General features: G+C 50.3%; 1 protein-coding gene across 1 annotated transcript in view; it reads left to right on the top strand.

Moving 5' to 3' along the window:
• The first annotated feature begins 5,999 nt into the window (after positions 1–5,999).
• The window catches only part of APMAP (adipocyte plasma membrane associated protein), a 43,727-nt gene continuing 27,714 nt past the window's right edge, over positions 6,000–22,012 (top strand). Inside the window, exons 1-3 of the mRNA XM_002721540.5 lie at positions 6,000–6,176; positions 14,619–14,735; positions 21,550–21,665. Of these exons, the coding sequence (XP_002721586.1) occupies positions 6,085–6,176; positions 14,619–14,735; positions 21,550–21,665 (325 nt within the window). The 5' untranslated portion in view covers positions 6,000–6,084. The remainder of the gene's footprint in view (positions 6,177–14,618; positions 14,736–21,549; positions 21,666–22,012) is intronic.

Genomic DNA, 22,012 nt, shown 5'->3' with positions numbered 1-22,012 from the left:
TCCGCATTCTTTAGCTTTACCATGTCCCACCTGAACTGAAGTCAGAGCGTGCTCCCACGACACAAGTGACCTTGAATGCCTTGACTGAGCAGGCTGCTCCCGGTCCTGCTTTCCTGGACACGCAGGCAAGGAGCAGGGCTCAGCTTGTCTGTCGCCCTTCTTTGCCCTTCAGTCCGTTCTTCGGTGACCACTCAGTGACCTTCAAGTCTACCTACAACTATCACTGCTGTTTACCCTTCCCTGGGTGCCCCACTTTGGCCTCTTTGCCAGTTTCTTATCATTCCCTATCCCCCTAACCCACCTATTTTAATCTTACTTCTCCAAGTGTATAGGACACTTCTTCCAAGAAGTCTTCACTGGTCACTCCCCCTTCTCATGGCCCCAAGTGTGCTGCAGCTGTTTTTTCTGTGGCACTGCTTTATTTATTTATTTATTTATTTTAATTTTTAAAAAGATTTTATTCAGGGGCCGGCACCATGGCTCACTTGGTTAATCCTCCACCTGCGGCGCCAGCATCCCATATGGGTGCCAAGTTCTTGTCCCGGTTGCTCCTCTTCCAGTCCAGCTCTCTGCTGTGGCCTGGGAGGGCAGTGGAGGATGGCCCAAGTGTTTGGGCACCTGCACCTGCATGGGAGACCAGGGGAAGCACCTGGCTCCTGGCTTCAGATCGGCACAGCGCCAGCAGTGGCGGCCATTTGGGGGGTGAACCAACGGAAGGAAGACCTTTCTCTCTCTCTCTCTCTCACTGTCTATAACTCTACCTGTCAAATAAATTAAAAAAAAAGATTTTATTTATTTATTTGAGAGTTAGAGTTATAGACAGTGAGAGAGACAGAGAGAAAGGTCTTCCATCTGCTGCTTCACTCCCCAAATGGCCGCTATGGCTGGAGCTGCACCAGTCTGAAGCCAGGAGCCAGGAACTTCCTCCAGTCTCCCACAAGGGTGCAGGGGCCCAAGGACTTCGGTCATCTTGTACTGCTTTCCCAGGCCATAGCAGAGAGCTGGACTGGAAATGGAGCAGCTGGGACTAGAACTGGTGCCCATATGAGATGCTGGCGCTTCAGGCCAGGACATTAACCCACTGCGCCACAGCGCCGGCCCTGTGGTAATGCTTTATAACAGCTATTATGCCTCTTATCTCCTCTCCTAGATTACAATACCCATGTAGGCTGGCTCGCTGCACGTCTGCTGTGTTTGTCACAGCACTTGGCACAGGGCAGCCTTTCAACGGGTATTTTTGGGAGGAACTGAAAGAACCCATGATTGGGAAAAAAGCACTAGATTAGAAAGAGGGCTTGTTAGGAAATTGGCGCAGTTTTATCTATGGCACGATCTACACCCTGATTTACATCCTATGCCCTGGCTCCCCCTCCCCGCCCCCCGCCATTGCTGAAAGCCAGGTGGCCACATGGCCCAACCATCGGTGTCAAGCTCCCCCCAATCCTAATGGGATTCCCTGCTCCTACTTCCCTGCCCACCCTCTGGCAAAGTTTTAAAAGGGCCTGTTCCTGAACACATGGCTCTCTTGGCTCCTCTCGTCTGCTCTCCTCTTCCCCCTTGCCTCTCTTCTCTCCTCACTAGCTCCTCTCCTGTTTCTCTCTTCCACTCTCCTTCTCTCTCTTTTCCTTCTTCACTCCTTCCCTCCAGCCTGCTGGGTTTCCCTAATAAACCCTTTCCCTTACTCCGGTGTTCCTTGTGCTTTGTGACGGCCTAACAGAAATACATAACAGAGCTTGTTCCCGGTTTTAGCTGTGAGGCACGTTAGCTGTCTGCCTGGCAACACACCTCTTCTTCCATGCTGCAAAGCCTTGAGTTTGTTGAGATAAACGTCTGGCAGCAGGACAGTGTTTCAGTGGCTACAATTCTCACCCCCAGTCCCAGGCTGGCCTAACCTAGTGTTTCTCAACCAAGGGCTGTTTTGTTCCCCAGGGTATTGTCGATTTGTTTTTAAGATTTATTTACTTATTTGAAACTAAGATTTATATATAGAGAGATTTTCCATCCACTGGTTCACTCCCTAGATGGCTGCAACAGCCAGGGATGGGCCAGGTTGAAGCCAGGAGCCAGGAGGTTCATCCAGGTCTCCGATATGGGTGCAGGGGCCTAAGCACTTGGGCATTTTCCGCTGTGTTCCCAGGCCATTACCAGGGAGCTGGTTTTAAGTAGAGCAGCTAGGACTTGAGCCAAAATCTGGGGACCTGGCTGACCATCCGACTAGGTGTAATATTACTGCCATCTAGTGGCTGGAGGCCAGGAAGGCTGCTAAACATCCTACGAGACCCCACCCCCTTGTCAAATGTCTTTAGCGCTGAGGTTGAGGAACCTGATCTAACCAATCATAGTAACCGGTTCTGGCAATATGAGAAAGTCCGCCTGGTTGGCAGCTGAGCTGCAGGGTGGGGTGGGAGGACTGAGAACTGAAACATAGCACAAGCAAAGCTGACTTCACCGTGACTCAAAAACAGAAAAACTGTAGTGTGTCATGCAACATAAATGATCGGCGCTCAGACCATTTTCATACCAGCTGGTTCTGACTCACGCTGTCCTAGATAAGATCAGGAGCTGCTCCCCAGCACCTCCACACAGACTAAGTGTTCCAGAGGCAAGACCGCTGGTTCCTCAACGACTGAGCTGGCTTATAAACTCTGACCAGTTCCTGCCAAGAGCATCTACGACAAAGTCAGCCCCCAAGCTCCACGAGGACCCCTGGACAACCCTGCTTGCTCTGAGGAGCCTCACAAGTTCCCTGGTGCATTCCCTTGCTTGAGTCCAACAAACCCAAGGGATGAAGATGGCGTGCTTCTGGCTGCTTTCAGTTGGCGGGGTTTTAACACTGGGCATGGAATACAAACCGCTGTAGTTCAGTGGGCTCAGAGCTACCGTCAGGCCTATTCAAAGTGCCTTGGAAGCATGAGGAAGGTTTTGTGTTTGGGAAATATGAGGCAAGATTTCCAGCAATGATATTTGAAGTGGATCCTGAATGATAAAAAAGATTTGGGGGTGAATAGAGTGGAAGACAGAGAACCACAATAAGAAACAATGCAGACAAAGGTGGGGAGGCATAGCATTAAAGGGCAAGCAATCTTGAGGGTCTGACTTAGGGGTGTCAGGCAGAGAAGATCCAGACAGGCAGGAAGGGATCAGAGCATACAGCACGTTGTGAAAACTATCCATGAGATAACAGCAGTACTGGCTGTGTTGTGTGATATGGAATGACAGAAAATGTTTCCCAGGGCTGAGTTATCACCTGGGGTTGCTGCAGAGCTGGATTTGGGGGAGGGGCAGCGCTGTGGCACAGAGGGTTAAAGCCTTGGCTTAAAGCACTGGCTTCCCATATGGGTGCCGGTTTGAGACCTGGATGCTCCACTTCCAATCCAGCTCCTTGCTATGGCCTGGGAAAGCAGTAGAAGATGGCCAAAGTCCTTGGGCCCCTGCACCCACATGGGAGACCCAGAAGAAGCTCCTGGCTTCGGATTGGCACAGCTCCAGCCGTTGTGGCCATCTGGGGAGTGAACCAGCGGATGGAAGACCTCTCTCTCTGTATCTACCTCTCTCTAGATTTTCCAAATAAAATAAATCTTTTTTTTTTTTTTGACAGGCAGAGTGGACAGTGAGAGAGAGACAGAGAAAGGTCTTCCTTTTTCTGTTGGTTCATCCCACCCAAGTGGCCACTATGGCCGCTACGTTGTGACCAGTGCATTGTGCTGATCCAAAGCCAGGAGCCAGGTGCTTCCTCCTGGTCTCCCATGTGGGTGCAGGGTCCAAGAACCTGGGCCATCCTCCATTGCACTCCTGGGCCACAGCAGAGAGCTCGACTGGAAGAGGAGCAACCGGGACAGAATCTGGCGCCCCGACTGGGACTAGAACCCGGGGTGCCAGCGCCGCAGGCTGAGGATTAGCCTACTGGGCCATGGCGCCGGCCTAAAATAAATCTTAAAAAACAAAACAAAACAAAACAAAAAAAACCCTGGATATGGATAAGAACCACCCACTGCCCTCACGCTGGTTCTCTAGCTCTTGAATGAATGCAAAACATTCATGTGGAATTCTAGTGCCACCTAGCACTGGACAAGGTAACAGCACCTTCTTATTGGGAGAGTGTCCAAGTGCAGTCAGGACATCCCCCGCCCCAAGATTTATTTATTTATTTGAAAGGTACCGTTACAGAGAGAGAGAGAGAATGAGAATATCTTCCATCCATTTATTCTCTCCCTAAATTGCTGGGGTTGAGCCAGGAGCCTGGAACTCCATCTGGTCCCACGTGGGGGCTGGGCTCCATGTACTTGGGCCATCTTCTGCTGCTTTCTCACTCGCATTAGCCGAGAGCTGGATCAGAAGTGGAGCAGTTGGGACTCCCATCAGCACTCACATGGGATGCTGGCGTGGCTGGCGGTGGCTTAAATTCACTCAGTACAATTTTTTTTTTTTTTTTTTTTTTTTTTTTTACAGGCAGAGTGGACAGTGAGAGAGAGAGAGACAGAGAGAAAGGTCTTCCTTTTGCCATTGGTTCACTCTCCAATGGCCGCCATGGCCGGCGCACCGCACTGATCCGAAGGCAGGAGCCAGGTGCTTCTCCTGGTCTCCCATGGGGTGCAGGGCCCAAGCACTTGGGCCATCCTCCACTGCACTCCTGGGCCATAGCAGAGTGGCCTGGAAGAGGGGTAACCGGGACAGAATCCAGCGCCCTGACCGGGACTAGAACCCGGTGTGCCGGCGCCGCTAGGCAGAGGATTAGCCTAGTGAACCACGGCGCCGGCTTAACTCAGTACAATTTTTAATGTAATAATTGCTTTAAGGCAGGCGCCGCGGCTCGCTAGGCTAATCCTCCGCCTTGCGGCGCCGGTACACCGGGTTCTAGTCCCTGTCGGGGCGCCGGATTCTGTCCCAGTTGCCCCTCTTCCAGGCCAGCTCTCTGCTGTGGCCAGGGAGTGCAGTGGAGGATGGCCCAAGTCCTTGGGCCCTGTACCCCATGGGAGACCAGGATGAGTACCTGGCTCCTGGCTTCGGATCAGGGCGGTGCGCTGGCCGCAGCCCGCTGGCCGCGGCGGCCATTGGAGGGTGAACCAACGGCAAAGGAAGACCTTTGTCTCTCTCTCTCACTGTCCCCTCTGCCTGTCAAAAAAAAAAAAAAAAAAAAAAAAGGAAAAACTTAATCTTGTGAAGAGCATTTGCTGGAAGCGACTGGAAGAGGTGCAGGTCTCAGATTTTGGGCAGAAGAAACCAAGACCGGTTGCTACTGGCACTAGGAACCATCTCCGGGAAAGACAGTCAAAATGCAGCGTTCAGAATCAACTTCCAGAAGTCGGCGTTGTGGCGCAGCCAAGTTCACCTGCTGTTGCCCGGAGCCCCTGCCCTGTGGTCATCTGGGGAGTGAGCCAGTGGGTGGAAGCTCTCTCTCTCCACACTGGGGAGCTGCGTTGGAAGTGGAGCAGCCGGTCCGGGGCTCCTGTGGGTTGCTGGCTTCGCAGACACCGGCTTTCTGCCATTGGCCTAGCTTTGCTGAGGGAGGGAGGCAGGGACCTGGGCTGCGGTCTGCCCGCCGTGCTCTCCCGGCACCGGCAAAGACCCTTGTTGCGGGCTCCCTACAACACTGGTCTTGGCCGGTTCTGCCTCTACTTACCTTTCATAAACTTTCCCTGACGTCCGTAGTAACCTTCCCCCAAAAACCCTAAGCCCCAGCCTTGCCGCGTCCCCCACCACAGGGAAACATGTTCCCGCCGCTTCTCTCCGCTAACAGAATCCGCACCGCGCCGTGAAGCGATCATGCGGGTCTCGCCGTCAGAATGAGGCGGTGAGCGCAGGTGCAGGGACAGCCAGCCGCGTTCTGGACCCCTCAGGCCGAGACGGAGCGGCACCGCAGCGGTGCCCGCACTCGCTCTGGAACGGCCTCAGCGCCCGGGATACCAGAAGGCGCGAGCTGGTTCTCTAGAGCCCGCCCGAAAGGGGCGGGGACGACGCTGCGGATTGGCCTTCCTCGATCATACGTCATTTCCGGGCGCCGTGGGGCGGGGCGGGGCGGGAGTCCGAGCCCGCGCTGCTCATTTCCAGAGGCGGCTGCGGGCTGAATTGGTGTGTCCTGCCAACATGAGCGAGGCGGACGGGCTGCGGCAGCGCAGGCCCCTGCGGCCGCAGGTGGTCACCGACGATGGCCAGGCCCCGGAAGCTAAGGACGGCAGGTGTGCTGGAGGCGGGGCCTGAGGGTGGGGGGATGACAGCGACCCCAGTACCAGGGGAGGTAGGGTGTCAGGTGCGCAGCGAGAGCGCTCTCGGATAACTCGCTTTGCAGTGGAGGACACCGGCCAGGACAGCCAGGGTGCATCTGCCGGGTCCTGGGGCCGCCGGCGCCGCTCCCGACCCCTCGTGCCCGGCACCCCAGGGCGTCCGCTGCCTCGCCTCTCCCTGGCTGTGGGCGCCCCTGCGCGCTGCCCTTCCTGCTGGTCCACCCGGTCCCAGCCGAGGGTAGCCGGGTGGCCGCGTCCTTGCCCGACCTCCTTCTAGGAGCAGATGCTGGGCCCCGTCTCCTCTCGTGGCCCTTCGGAGAGCTGGCTGCCGCACCTGCTCTTATGCTCTCGGCCCCCGGTCCCCACTTCGGAAAACAGAAGTGATGTTGAAGTCAAGCCTTGCAGGTGTTTTCTGACTGGGTGCCCTCGTCTGTGAGGTTTCGGGGTTCTGGCCTTTGTGCCCACCCTCGCTGTTTCAGGATTTTAGTGCCCGGTTTTGTTAGCTAAAAATTGAAACGTGCTCCTTAAACATAGCTTTCAATATGAGATACTTCCAATTCGCTTTCCAGGTTTGGGTTCTGAACTTTATAGTTTTGAATTTCTTTTTAAGTTTCTTTTTAATTTATTTGAAAGACAGATTTAGAGCGATAGCTCTCCCATCCGCTGGTTTGCTCCCCAAATGGCCGCAACAGCCAGTGCTGGGCCAGGCCGAGGCCAGGAGCCAGGAGCCAGGAGCTTCTTCCTGGTTTCCTACAAGGTTGTAGGGGCCCAAGCACTTGAGCCATCCCATCCTCCACTGCTTTCCCAGGTGCATTAGCTGGGAGCTGGATCAGAAGTGGAGCAGCCAGGACTCGAACTGGTGCCCATATGGGATGCTGATGCCGCAGACGGTGGCTTAACCCGCTGTGTCACAGCGCCGGCCCCCATAACTTTGAATTTTGAGAGAGGACCTAGAGACCTCCCTGGCCAAGCTCAGGGGTGGCGCTGACTGATTTATATGCTGATGGAAATGTGATAGATATGTTAGTCATCAGCAGTGTGCTGAGAGGAGAGGCCGATGTTGCATGGACTGGGTTTGTTCGTCTGGTGGTGGAGGCACACATTTTGAGAGAGAACCATAGCAGAGGAGCATCCTGGCTCCAGGAGGGCGACTGGGGAGAAGTCCTGGTGGTCGGCTTCCTGGGTCGGATCAGGAAGCAGCTGCATCACCTGTCCTGTCGGGTGACAACCCTCCTGGATTGCTGTGCACTCCAGTTTCCCGTTAGTGCTAACCCTGGCAAGCTGGGACAAGTTGGTCACTTGCTTACTGTGGATATTGTGAAGTAAGCTTCTGTTGATGACCCAGTGGCAATGGTTTACTTGTGAAAACATGAGAGAGAGAAGAGCAGCTGGCTTCGAGTTTGTCCTGAGGTGCAGTGTGTGGAAAACCAGGCACAGAGCACCCGCGGGCCCTTGTTGGGGGGGTGTCCAACTCTCAGGTGGGCTGTTCTGGCCCCAGAGCAGGGGGACAGACTTAATTACATTGTTTTCTTCAGCTTCTCTCTGGGGATTTCTTTCTTAATGACAGGGTAAATTGCACGCTTCAAAGTCATCTGCCACCTGAACTTTTCCATCTGTGTTCATCTACACATGTGCCTTTCACATTTCTGTTTAAGTAAAAGATACTTTCTTGACCTCTCTGCTCGTGAACATCATCCTACTTTTCCTGTGTTTTTCTCTTTCTCTTCTTAATCTGCTGATCCCTTTGCCACGTGTTTGCCAGGAGTCTCTTTCAAAGCAAGTGCCTGTCATCCCCCATTTCTTTCCACATTTGCTATTATAACACTGTCACTGTTTTTGTTATGTAATTCCCTCAGTATCGTTCATTTCATTTATGGTCATTTCTGGTAAGTCGTCTGAGTTCAGAGTCAGCCAGGAAAACCCTGTGTACGGTGGGTGCAGTAAAGGAATCTAAAGTAGTACAACACTGTTAGAATAAACTCTGGATGTGCTCAGTGGAATAAAGAAAGCCTGGAAAGACATTATACAGCTGACACAGCAGAAGTGTGATAGTAGATTTTACCAGTGGAAGGATCCCCTCGAGAAAAATTGGCTGGCTCTTTTCCCGATTCTTGGCTTGGAAGGTAGTGTGAGCTACTGGTAAAGGCATTGCATGAGTGAGACGGTTTATATAGAGTTAGAGAGTAGTGTAGTCAGAAGAGAAATGAAGACAAATGCAGGAGGATAGAATTGATTAAGAAGCATGTTTTTAAAATGATGCTTTAGAAAGAAGATTCTATACAAAGCTCTTGAATTTCTGTATTTGGGCTATAACAGAGTTTGGTTGTTAAATCCCCCCCCCCCCCCATGTGAAACATAGATGAGCTAAGCACTTTAACGTACCAGGACAAGCTTATCATGATGTTTTGACATAAGGTTCCCCAAGAACTTTACAGACTATGTTGAAAGGATACTTGTTCCCTAAAACCGTTCCTTCCCTTTTGGAGTATAGTTCTGTCTAGGAAGGGAACTGTTTAACGTTCGTATATAATTGCTTAGGAGTAAAGAGTGAGTACGTTGAGAAGTCAAGAGCTGCTTTAAAAAAATAATGTTCTGAAGGATTCTAGACTAATTAAAGGTCTCTACCCCATCCACTTCCCATTTTCCTTTTCAAGATTGCAGAGTGAAGGGCAGAGTGGAGAAACTGGGCAATCATCAATTCATGATTTCATAAGGACTCAGGAATCTTGATTTCTCTGCTCAGCTCCGTGCTGGGTGTGTGTTTCCAAATGGCTCCTTTAACTTGTTTCTGGTGAATTTTTTTTTCCAAGGATAAAATAACACATTTGGTCTAAAGACTATGAAAAATAAAAACAATCAAGATACAGTCACTTCTGGAGAGGGGCCTTCTTGCTGTTTGACCATCTCTTATGTTCCAGGGCTCAGCTTGACACCTCAAGTTGCTGGTGTCTCATGGATTTGGGACTAAAAAATTTTCTACAAAAACCGCAGTCAGTTTTGGTGTCTTAGAGTCTGTGCTTCGAGACTCCCACCGTGGTTCAAGGCCCTGGTTCCTGGTGTGCAGGAAGCATTAGAGAATACCTTTTGGATGTAGCTGGTGCAATTAGAGGGCATTTTGTAATTTGTGGCCAGGCCACTGGTAATTGTCAGGTCCTGTTGCAGCACCCAGATTGTGCCCTTGCCCTTAGAGACCTAGGATATTTCAGGGTGATGGGCGTCCTCCCGAGAGATTGGAGACAAACAGGTTGATTCCTCAGACTGCACCTGGATGTGTCGGCACAGGATGGGACCATGTGATGCTTTGTCAGTGAAAATGAAGACGGATGAATGCAGCATCCTTTATTTAAGTTAGAATAGCGCGGTGTGCATAGCTGGAGAGAGGCAAACATGGAAAGAAGGCAGAGGAGCTGTAGACTGAGTTTGCAGGACCCAACAGTGAGGAGGGCTCTGGCAAAGCTTTAGAACCTTGGTTTAGAATTAAGTGTGGCACCCAGTCCAGAGGTCCAGGGGTCCAGGAACCACGTTTACCTCATTTATATCACGAGCTGGTTCTGTCCCACATGCCTCCTAACCACACATGGCTGGTGGCAGCTGTATTTCTGTCATCACAGAAAGTTCCATCCGATAGCTGTGCGTAAGGAGTTGTGTTGAAGCTATGGTTCTAGAACCTGGCCAGAGACCTCTCCAGTAGAGGCTGTGTGATGATCAGGCAAGGGAGGGGAATTGGAGGAGGCTTGTGGTGTCCAGTTGCAGGTTGAGAACAACTTGCGAAGACATAAGGTTCTCGGGCCCACTCTGGACCTCCCAGACCACAGTTCTCCAGACTTTGTTAAAGCTGCTCAGGTCACGTTGAGGTAGGAGAAGCAGGCGCCGCTGCCTTTGGGAATGGTAGACCCAGTGGCTTCCAGGTGACTATGAGTGGGCATCACTGCGGGGTCCCTGCGGGGATGGGTGATGTGATGTGGGCGTCAGGAGGTTGTTCCCAGATTTTGGCTGCCTTTCTACTTTTCAGGGCCAGCAGGAGGTTTGATGTGGACAAAACTGAGCTTTTTTAAAACGTGTTGTCAAGGGCCAATCAGATATCTACGCGAGGCTTCCCAGGCCCTGAAGGAGATGAGTAAACCGTTTTTTTTAAAATGCAACAGGTGGTGTGGTAAAGGAAAGTTAACAGTTTAGCAGTTTGAGACAAATGAGAAGACTCTGTTTTCGGTAGAATCACATTAGGCAGGGAAAAACACAGCAGTGACTCAGTCAGATTGGCACCTTAAGGTGAAAGATTACACAACGCTTCCCCCAGGGACAACTCCTCCACTGGGGCCAGGGTGCCGATTGCATCATCTTCCTTAACAGTACTGGAGTGGCTGGGCCCGCAGCCGCACATCCTCACTGCCTGCCTCTTCAGTGTGGTTGTCTGTCTTTGGGATTCTGGTTTTAAAGAAACCACATTATCGGAGGCGCTTCTGCCATTTGTACTTGTGACCAGCGCTGCCTCATTGGACGGGTGCCTTGTTCTGTCCCTGTGTTGAAAGACTGGAGCTCCTTTCAAGAGAACTCCTTAAGTTAAAGAGTGTGGTGGCCTCTGGAGAGGCAACTGACCTAGGGGAGCCAAATAAATCTTTATTGAAATGTGAGTCACATACCATAAAACTCACCCATTTAACAATATCCAATCCATTGGTTTTTAGTGTAATTATAGAGCTTTGCAACAATACCACAATCTGTTTAGAACATCCCCCCCCCCCCCAACCAAAGAAACCTTTTACTTAAGGAATACAAACTTCATGCATTTCCTAGGTACAACTTTAGGAACTCAGTGATTCTTCCCACCATACCCGCCCTCCCCCAACCCTTCCACCCTTCCCCCTCTTCCCTCTCCACCTTCTCACATTCCCAGTCCCATTCTTCACTAAGATCCATTTTCAATTAACTTTATATGTAGAAGACCAACTCTATACTAAGTAAAGAATTCAACAATTTGCAAGAAAAAAAACCCGTAGAATATGTTTATCACTAATTTTTTTTAGTTGAGGTGGAATTCCCCTTATACAGTTAACCATTTAAGGTTCGGTGGTTGTGTGTTCACAGTGTTGAACAACCACCAGCTCTTCAGTTTCACTAGCTTTTCATCACCCCATAAAAACACCTTGTACCAATTAAGTGCTCTCAGCTTGCCCCTCACACAGATGTCCATCAGCAGGTGAGTGGATGGACAGATTGTGGTGTACACATGCGATGGAATCTTCTTCAGCCCGTAAAGAAGCCATGTGCTGGTGGTGCATACTGCACCTTGGGTGTACCTGGAAAATGTTCTGCTGAGGTACAGGAGCAGACCACAAAAGGTCGCAGGTTGTGTGATTCATTTTGTAGGAAATACCCAGGCTTGGCAAATGACCATGAACTTTTACAGAGTTTCCAAAGGCTTTCAGTCTGGGTGCCCTCTGCCCCATCCTCTGGTGTTGGCAGGCTGTGTTGCTATTGGTTAGTGGTGAGAATTGGTTCTGGCTCGTAGTCAGGCTCTCTGAGTTCAGAGGGTCGTGGGCAAGCCGGCTGGGCCCTTCGCTGCCTGCTTTCTGCATGGTGTAGCATATTCTGATTTGTATGTTTTTTTTTTTTTTTCATTCTTATGACCCTCACCCCTTCCCTTGCTGTAGGCCTCTCCAGATGCATTTGGCTGCTTCATGTTGGGTCACAGTTGATCAGTGCCTGATAGTCATTTGCATGCCTGTGGTTCTTGAACTTCCTTGCCTGGTTTAAATCAGTCACATTATAAGGCAAGGATTTTGTGGGCTGGAGTTTGGGCAGGAGAGGGAGAGGAGGGTCGACCTGGCTTTTCCCTTCCTGGCCACCTACCCTGTCCAAGAGCTTGGGTTTGCAGCATTCTGTTTGGGTTTATGAGACTTGGGACACCTCCTTTCCTACGGAACAAAGCGAGTAAGACTCTCACCCCTCCTGGGTGAAGATTCTGAGCCCCCTGTGAGCAAAAAGAAGGAAGTTAGGGACAAAATTAGTTTTTGGAAAATTATCAAAAGGGAAATAAACACATTAGAATCCTCAGTAGCAAATGGCCAGTGTGAAAGGAGAAGAGGTGCTATGCCCATTTTTCTCTGGAGGAGAGGGCGGGTTGCACCTTCAACACTGTGTTTGGAGATGTCCTCAGCTAAATGTCCAGTGCTGTGCTTTCTGTGTAACTGCAGGACATGTTTCAAGCCAAGCTTCTTTCCACTCTTACGAGGATCTGCTTAACTCGTTTCTCATTACAGATTCCTGGCATCATTCTGAGCCTTTACCTGCAGCATTTTTTTCTTAAAAGATTTATTTATTTATTTGAGAGGCAGAGAGACAGAAGGAGAGACAGAGAGAGAGAGGTCTTCCATCTACTGGTTCATTCCTCAGTTGGCCGCAACGTCTGAAGGTGGGCCAATGCAAAGCCAGGAGCCAGGAGCTTCTTCTGGGTCTCCCACGTGGGTACAGGGGCCCAAGCACTTGGGTCATCTTCCACTGCTTTCCCAGGCCACAGCAGACAGCTGGATTGGAAGAGGAGCAGCCGAGACTAGAACAAGTGCTCATATGGGATCCGGCACAGGCGGGGAGGTTTTACCCACTATACCACAGCGCCAGCCCTGTGGCAGCACTTTTAGTGCCTGCCTGTCTGATAACAGTCTGTTCATGATGAGTGAGGGATTCTCTAAGAAGATACAGTTCTGTTGTCTGCCGTGCTTCTCATTTCTTTCTCAGATCTCACCAGCAGAGTCTTTAACATCCGTGTTTCTACTAGCAGTGTATGCAAGGAAATCTGGGCTTTTTCTCTCCAGCTCCTCAGAATTCTTCCTCTACTCACAGCCTGAGTTATGTTGAGGTAATGGAAAGCTGCTTCTACATTTTGTGGAAATTAGTTTAATTGGAAAAACATAGTAATTTTCTGTGGCTGCCAAAACAAAATACCACGCACTTAGTGGCATAAATAGCACAGCTTTATTTATTTAAAGATTTATTTTATTTATTTTAAAGACAGAACTACAGAGAGAGGTAGAAACAGAGAGGTCTTCCATCCACTGGTTCACTCCCCAGATGGCCGCAATGGCTGGAGCTGTGCCGATCCAAAGCCAGGAGCCAGGAGCTTCTTCCAGGTCTCCCACGTGAGTGCAGGGGCCTAAGGACCTGGGCCGTCCTCTACTGCTTTCCTAGGCCATAGCAGGGAGCTGGATTCGAAGAGGAGCAACTGCGACTAGAACCGGCGCTCATATGGGATGCCGGCACTTCAGGCCAGAGCTTTAACCTGCTGTGCCACAGTGCTGGCCCAGATTCATTTTTTTATGGTTCTCAGAAGTAGGTTAGGTGTTTGGTCTAGCAGGTTAGTCACTGGTTGAGGTGCCTGTCTCCCATATTGCAGTGCCTGGATTCGGTCCAGCTTCCTGCTAATGCACACCATGGGAGGCAGTTGGTGATGGCTCAAGTAGTGAGGTTCCTGTTACCCACATAGGAGACCTGGATTGAGTTTCCGGTTTCAGCCCCTGTGCAGCCCTGGCCATTGCAGGCATTTGGAGAGTGAACTTGCAGATGGGTTCTTATTGTCTCTGTCTGTCTCTCTGCTTCTAAAAAACAAAGTCTAGACAGGTGTCAGCCATGCTGAATTCAAGGGTCAGCGTCAGTGGACCGTGTTCCTTGCTGGAGGCTCTTGGGGGGACACTGTTTCCAGGCACTTGAGGCGCTGGTAGTATTCAGTGCTCTTCGGCTGTGGCGTTCAAAGCATCTGCAGGAGTGCACTTTATGAGAGCCACTGTCGCCCTGTCCCAGTCTTTCATTTCCAATAGAAAGGGAAGGATTTGCTTTATTTTCTGATGCGTGTTCAGAGGTGGCAGGCCACTGAGCTTGCCCTACCCAACCTGTTAAGGCACAGTGAGGAGCCCGAGGCTCTGGGAGTGGAGGAACCAGCTGGCAGATGCTTGACCGGCGGCTTGGCCGTGAGGACCAGCACCTGGATTACCCCATGACCGGAACAGAGTCAGTGAGGCACATTTGAGTGGCAGGAGACCTGCCCTTAAAGTGACTCTCCTTTGTTAAGTGTGAGTCAGCATTTTCATTTTACTAGCCACTGCAACTCTTCTTCCCAGTTCTTGTGCCCAGCAGTTTAGTGAGTTTTGACCTTGTAGGGCTCGGCCAAGGGCTCACAATTGGGAACAGTTGATTGGGGCGTCCCACACAGTTGGAAGATTCCTTTCTTCAGGAAAGAAGAAAGATGTTGTTTGCCAATCCTAGCAAACAGTGCTAAAGTTTACTTACAAGAGGTCAGTGACCTGCAGTGGCCATGTGGCTGTGCTCCTGCGACCGGGTGCTCAGACCAGCCGTGCGCCTCTCTGCAAGGCCTGCTAACTCTGTGGTGTCTTTTGCTTTTGGCAGCTCCTTCAGTGGCAGAGTCTTCCGAGTAACCTTCCTGATGCTGGCTGTCTCCCTCACCGTGCCCCTGCTTGGAGCTGTGATGCTGCTGGATTCTCCCATAGATCCACAGCCTCTCAGGTGAGCTGCCCGGCGATCCCTGGGAAGGGTTGTTGGAGAAACTGTAATAGGCTGATGAAATCTCTAGGGAGAGAGGGGTGCTTAACTCCATCTGATCGGAGAGGTAAGTTATGAGAAGTAGAGCCTTGTGGTTTTCTTATTTATTAAAAAAATTTTGTTTCAAAGGCGGAGAGAGATCTCTCACCCACTGGTTGACCCCTCAATGCCTGCAGCAGCCGGGCTGGGCCAGGCTGAAGCTAATACTCAGAAGCTCAGCCGAGGTCTCCTGTGTGGGAGACAGGGACCCAACTACCCTGCTGCTTCGTAGGGTGCACATTAGGAGGGAGCTGGCCTTGGGAGCAGAAATGGGACTTGAACCCAGGTACTTTGGTATAGAATGTGGGTGTCCCACACATTGTCTGAAATATTACACCAAATACCTATCCTCTGATTTATTTAGTTCCTGAGTTTTTAAATTTTATTTTTTACTTATCTGAAAGGCAGATAGAGACGGAGACTGACAGAGATTTTCCATCTACTGATTCACAAATACCCACCACAGCTGAGGCTGGGCCAGGCCAAAGCCAGAAGCCAGGAACTCAAGCCTGGGTCTCCTGTGTGGGTGGCAGGGAGTCAGATACATGAGCCATCACTGCTGCCTCCATGGGTGCACATTAGCAGGAAATTGGAATTAGAAGCGGTTCATCTAATTAATTAGAAACAATTCAATTAACTAAAAGTGTATTCAGCATCTAGTGTGCTTAAGGTAGGTGATACAGAGATACAAAGTAGGCACAGGTCTAACCTTAGATTGACATATAATATGCAAGAGTCAACCTTTTATTGTGTCTTTTAAAATTAAGATTTATTTATGTATTTGAAAGGCAGAGTTACAGAGAAAGAGGTAGAGAGACAGAGACAGAAAGAGAATAACTGTATTGATTACAGTATTCAACCAAAAGTATTAAGTAGAACAAACAAACAAAAATACTAAGAGGGATAACGTATTAAGTTGTTCATCAACAGTCAGGGCAAGGGCTGATCAAGTCACCGTTTCTCATAACGTTCATTTCACTTTAACAGGTTTCCTTTTTGGTGCTGGGTTAGTTGTCACTGATTAGGGAGAACATATGATATTTGTCCCTTTGGGACTGGCTTATTTCACTCAGCATAATGTTTTCAAAATTCCTAACAGGGATCACTTTTCAGTTAAAATTTAAACACCTAAGAATAATTGTGTGTGTGTGTGTGTGTGTGTGTGTGTGTGTGTGTGTGTTTTTGACAGGCAGAGTGGACAGTGAGAGAGAGAGACAGAGAAAGGTCTTCCTTTGCCATTGGTTCACCCTCCAATGGCCGCCGCGGCCAGCGCACCGCGCCGATCCGAAGGCAGGAGCCAGGTGCTTCTCCTGGTCTCCCATGGGGTGCAGGGCCCAAGCACTTGGGCCATCCTCCACTGCACTCCCGGGCCATAGCAGAGAGCTGGCTTGGAAGAGGGGCAACCGGGACAGAATCCGGCGCCCTGACCGGGACTAGAACCTGGTGTGCCGGCGCCACAAGGCGGAGGATTAGCCTAGTGAGCCGCGGCGCCGACCAATAATTGTGTATTAATTACAGAGTTCAATCAGTAGTACTAGACCAAAAAATACTAAAATGGATAAAGTATTACATTGTACATCAACAGGACAAGAGCTGATCAAGTCACTGTTTCTCATAGTGTCCATTTCACTTCAACAGGTTTCCCCTTTGGTGCTCAGTTAGTAGTCGCTGATCAGGGAGAACATATGATATTTGTCCCTTTGGGACTGGCTTAGTTCACTCAGCATGATGTTTTCCAGATTCCTCCATCTTGTTGCAAATGACTGGATTTCATTGTTTTTGACTGCTGTATAGTATTCGATAGAGTACATGTCCCATAATTTCTTTATCCAGTCTACTGTTGATGGGCATTTGGGTTGGTTCCAGGTCTTAGCTATTGTGAATTGAGCTGCAATAAACATTAATGTGCAGACAGCTTTTTTGTTTGCCAATTTAATTTCCTTTGGGTAAATTCCAAGGAGTGGGATGGCTGGGTTGTATGGTAGGGTTCTATTCAAGTTTCTGAGGAATCTCCAGACTGACTTCCATAGTGGCTTAACCAGTTTGCATTCCCACCAACAGTGGGTTAGTGTCCCTTTTTCCCCACATCCTCGCCAGCATCTATTGTTGGTAGATTTCTGAATGTGAGCCATTCTAACTGGGGTGAGGTGAAACCTCATTGTGGTTTTGATTTGCATTTCCCTGATTGCTAGTGATCTTGAACATTTTTTCATGTGTCTGTTGGCCATTTGGATTTCCTCTTTTGAAAAATGTCTATTGAGATCCTTGGCCCATCTCTTAAGTGGGTTGTTTGTTTTGATGTTGTGGAGTTTCTTGATTTCTTTGTAGATTCTGGTTATACTGTAATCAATACACAGTTGTTCTTAAATGTTGAAACTTAACTGAAAAGTGATCGCTGTTAAATATAAGAGTGGGAATAAGAGAGGGAAGAGATGTGCAATTTGGGACGTGCTCAAGCTGACTTGCCCCAAACGGTAGAGTTAGAAACATACCAGGGGATTCCAATTCAATCCCATCAAGGTGGCATGTACCAATGCCATCTCACTAGTCCCAGTGATCAATTTCTGTTCACAATTGATCATAATGATAGGACTAAGAGCCAAAGGGATCACATAAACAAGACTAGTGTCTGAAAATACTAACTGATAGAATAAAAAAGGGAGAGAACGATCCAACATGGGAAGCAGGATACACAGCAGATCCATGGAATGGCAGATGTCCTAAACAGCACTCTGGCCTCAGAATCAGCCCTTAAGGCATGTGGATCCGGCTGAAAAGCCCATGAGAGTATTTCAGGCATGGAAAGCCAAGACACTCTGGCAAAAAACAAAAAACAAAAAACAAAAAAAAACAAAACACACACCCTAAATGAAAGATCTCCGCGAGTGAGATCCCAGTGGAAAGAACAGGTCATCAAAGAAGGAGGTACCTTTCTGTGAAGGGAGGAGAGAACTTCCACTTTGACTATGACCTTGTCTAAATATGATAAGAGTCGGTGAACTCAAAATGCTTCCATAGCCTTGGCAACTCATGACTGGAGCCTAGGGAGATTACTGATGCCATAAACAAGAGTGTCAAATTGTTAAGTCAACAACAGGAGTCACTGTGCACTTTCTCCTCATGTAGGATCTCTGTCCTCAATGTGCTGTACATTGTGATTTAATGCTATAACTAGTACTCAAACAGTATTTTTCACTTTGTGTTTCTATGTGGGTGCAAACTGTTGAAATCTTTACTTAATATATGCTAAACTGATCTTCTGTATATAAAGAGAATTGAAAATGATTCTTGATGTGAATGGAAGGGGAGAGGGAGTAGGAAAGGGGAGGGTTGCGGGTGGGAGGGAAGTTATGGGGGGGAAGCCATTGTAATTCATAAGCTGTACTTTGGAAATTTATATTCATTAAATGAAAGTTAAAAAAACATAAAAAGTAGTTAGGCATGGGCTTTAAAAAAAAAAGAGAGAGAGAGAGAGAGAGATCTTCCATCCACTGGTTCACTTCCCAATGGCTGGAGCTGGGCAAGTTGGAAGCCAGGAGCCAGGAGCGTCTTCCAGGTCTCCCATGTGGGTAGCAGGGACCCAAGCACTTGGGCCATCCTCTACTGCTTTCCCAGGCACATCAACAGGGAGCTGGATTGGAAGTTGAACAGCTGGGACTTGAATCAGCACCCATATGGGATGCCAGCATTGTAGGCCGTGGCTTTACCAGCTATACCATAGCGCTGGCTCTAACTTTTTATTGTTGGATTTAGAATTATTAAAGGCACAGAGTGCTGTAAAAACACCATCAGCTCAGGCCGGCGCCGTAGCTCACTAGGCTAATCCTCCACCTTGCGGCGCTGGCACACCGGGTTCTTCCAGGCCAGCTCTCTGCTGTGGCCAAGGAGTGCAGAGGAGGATGGCCCAAGTGCTTGAGCCCTGCACCCCATGGGAGACCAGGAGAAGCACCTGGCTCCTGCCATCGGATCAGCGTGGTGCACCGGCCGCAGCGCGCTGGCCGCGGCGGCCATTGGAGGGTGAACCAACGGCAAAGGAAGACCTTTCTCTCTGTCTCTCTCTCTCACTGTCCACTCTGCCTATAAAAAACAAACAAACAAACAAACAAACAACAACAACAACAACAACACCATCAGCTCATGTAAGATTGAGGATGAGGGAGGGCCAGGGGCTAGTGGCAGAGTGCTGGCTGTGGAGTTCCTGGTGGGCCAGAGTCCTCCAAGGAGTATTTTCTGTATGAACCTGGCCTACAGATGTCCCGGCCTTCCTCTCTTGGGGGCTCTCTGGTTGTTAGGGGTGGGGTCTGTCTGGCTAACCCCACCACCCTCCTGCTCCATGGAGCTGTCCTTCCAGACTGGAGTCAGGTGCAGGTAGTGTCTGTCCCGGGGGCGTGAAATCAGCAGCAGGCTGCGGGGCTTTGCCAACAACCTGCCCTGCAAAGCCGCCAGCATCTGCCATTTGGGGAGATTAGAGCTATGTCCTGCACACTCCCCTGTGTGAAACGCCGATTCACAGTCAAGGATGACGGGCGGTGCCTTTCAGCCTGTCGCTGGGAGAAGGGAGAGGTGTGGAGCAGGGGGGCAGGTGGTCAGTGTGGTCACACGTGGTTGGCATGGCTGGAGGAAAGCCTGTGTCCACCCGGTGGCCCTCAGTCTCAGGGACGTGAGCCCCCGTGGAGTGGCAGTGGTCTTGGTTGACTGGGCTTTTTGTAAGCAGTTCAGAGGTGCCATGTCCTGCCTGCTGCAGGAGCCAGGGCGTGTGGGGGTAGTTTCTCTTCTTCCCCTGCAAGCCTCCATGGCTTCTACCTGACTTTGATTCACTGGGTTTCTGTTCACTCTCCGTGTCCTGGCCACCCCTGAAGGTTGTTGCTGTTTTTTATTTTTATTTGAAGATATTTATTTATTTTTTTAAAGAGAGAGAGGGAGGGAGGGACAGATAGACAGAGGTGAGAGAGATCTTTCAGATGCCTGCAACAGCAGGGCTGGGCCATACCCAAGCCAGCAGCCCAGAACTCAGCCTGGGTCTCTCACAGGGGTGGTAGGGACCAGATTGGAAACAGAGTGGAGATGTGAACCCATGCCCTCTGATGTGGGATGTGATGACTTCGCTGGTGTGCCAACCGCCCACCCCTGAGAAATGTGTTTTTACAAATGGCAAATGACAGTCATACTCTTCTATGAAAGATAATCTTTGTGTTCTTTTCTGGATGGAGACCAGCACCTTCCCAGAGTGCTCGTGGCCTCATGCTAGCTGCAGCCGAGCAGGTGTGGGTTTGCTTAGGGTGTGAGGACCCTGTCCTGCCGTGCATGCTTGCGTAAGGCGGACTTGCCACATTCACAGTTGGTAGAGTCAGCATCAATTTTTAGTGAGTTTGATCTCAGAGGGTCTCCTAAAAAATGATCGTGGTAAGGCAGGGCCATAGGGGAAGAACAGGACAAAATTAGTCGCTAAACACAAACAGCTCAGCTGAAGCCGTCAGCAGGAGTTACTGGCTGGAGCAAGAGCCGTATGGCCGGTGATGTCCCAGGACTCTGCCTCATTTCTGCTTCCCTGAGGTGGCCCTTCATTGACATTTTTGCTGCCCAGGCATGGGGAGTGGGCCCTTCCTTGCCTGTCCTTTGCATTTTCTCATATAACTTTTCCTTAAGTCTCCCTGCTAAGCTTATACTCTGGCTCCTTGTGGGCAGGGATGGTGCACTTCACAGGTACTTCCCGAGTGTAGGGGCTGAGGCCAGCTGTGCAGTGGCGTGCTGCTCTGGCTGGGGCCCACGTGCCCCTCACAGCTGTGTGGAGGTAGGGCCTTCCCAGTGTCAGACTTGGAGCCATGTGTGCCTGATGCCAAAGCATGTGGTCCTGCTTGCCTCCTTTGGCAGTAAAACTCCAGAGTGAAGCGAGTGTTCGTCTCTGCAGCAGGTAGAAAGCCATCACTGGGGGATGATGGAGAGGGAGTGTAATCTGGGGTTCATTGTGCTGGTCTTATGACGGTGCTGACTCAGGGGGCTGCAGGTAGGAGGTACTCTGTAGCGAGAGGCCAATGTGGGGGCTGCCGAGGGACCAAGAGAGAGATGATGGGGCCAGACCATGGGACCGCGTAGCCTCTCCAGGGACCGTGGCCCCACTGAGGTGGGCAGTGGCAGCCTTGGGCAGGCAGGTGCTGTGCTCTGCCGAGGCTTCTGGGTTGAGAATTGCCTGTTGGGACAAGGGAGGAAGCAGGGGAGAGAAGGTGTTGGCTGGGTCAGGATGGTGGCAGAGGGACAGGGTGAGAAGCGGTTTGGTCCTGTCTGTCTTCTGCAGGTGGCCTCAGCGAGATGTGGTGTATTTGCTTGTGGGTGGGAGGGGTTAGAGGGGTGGGGAAAAGTGACAGAGCCCTGTCTGAGGGATGGGAGGGTCCAGGCCCCATGCAGGTCGCTTCAGGGTGAGGAGGTCAAGCTGCCCTCAGGCCCTGGGCAGTAGGGGGATGAGCTTGGGGTGGCTCGGGGCAGGCCCCGGGGCTCTCTCAGGTGACAGGTGAGTGTCCAAGGGAGCTAGCAGTATTGATATTTTCATTATTTGCTTTGTGCTGTGACCTTTTCTGATGTCCTGGAACAGTTTTACCCTTTTCCTTTGCACTTCCGGAACCTGAGGGTGCCGTTGGAATGTGTTCTCATTATCAGAGGAGTTATGCATGTGATAGGCCCTCAGTAGGCATTTTTCTTCACCTGTGTTTTATAGACAACTCCCTGTAATTGCATTGTTTTACAGCTTCAAAGAGCCCCCTTTCTTGCTTGGTGTTCTGCAACCAAATACGAAGTTGCGACAGGTGGAAAGGCTATTTGAAAACCAACTTATTGGGCCAGAGTCCATAGCAAATATCGGGGGTAAGTAAGCCCCTGGCACTGCAGTCTGACCTCGGGTGTCTGTTGCCTGGGGGTGGATCCTGGGGGAACAGCTGCGGTGGCAACCCTCCCCTGGATTGGGGTTGTCCAGGGCACCCTGCTCAGCTGCGGATGTCCCGAGGGAGTGTCCAGTGGGAGTGGCTCTCTCTGCCGGTCTGGTCTGTCCAGGTAGCATGTGCCACGTTAGTGCAGGGTGATTTTGAGTTCCTCTCTATGGGACGCTTTTCTTGTATTCAGAGTATTGTGAAAGAGGAAGGCAAAAATGCAGACACGGATGTTTTCATTTGTTTATCTGAACCAGGTGGGTGTTGCTTGATTGCTCATTGCTT

Source organism: Oryctolagus cuniculus, chromosome 11 (genome assembly GCF_964237555.1).
Source record: "Oryctolagus cuniculus chromosome 11, mOryCun1.1, whole genome shotgun sequence".
NCBI lineage: Eukaryota > Metazoa > Chordata > Mammalia > Lagomorpha > Leporidae > Oryctolagus > Oryctolagus cuniculus.
The sequence above is the reverse complement of the archived record's forward strand: the minus strand, read 5'-3'. Positions and strand labels throughout refer to the sequence as shown.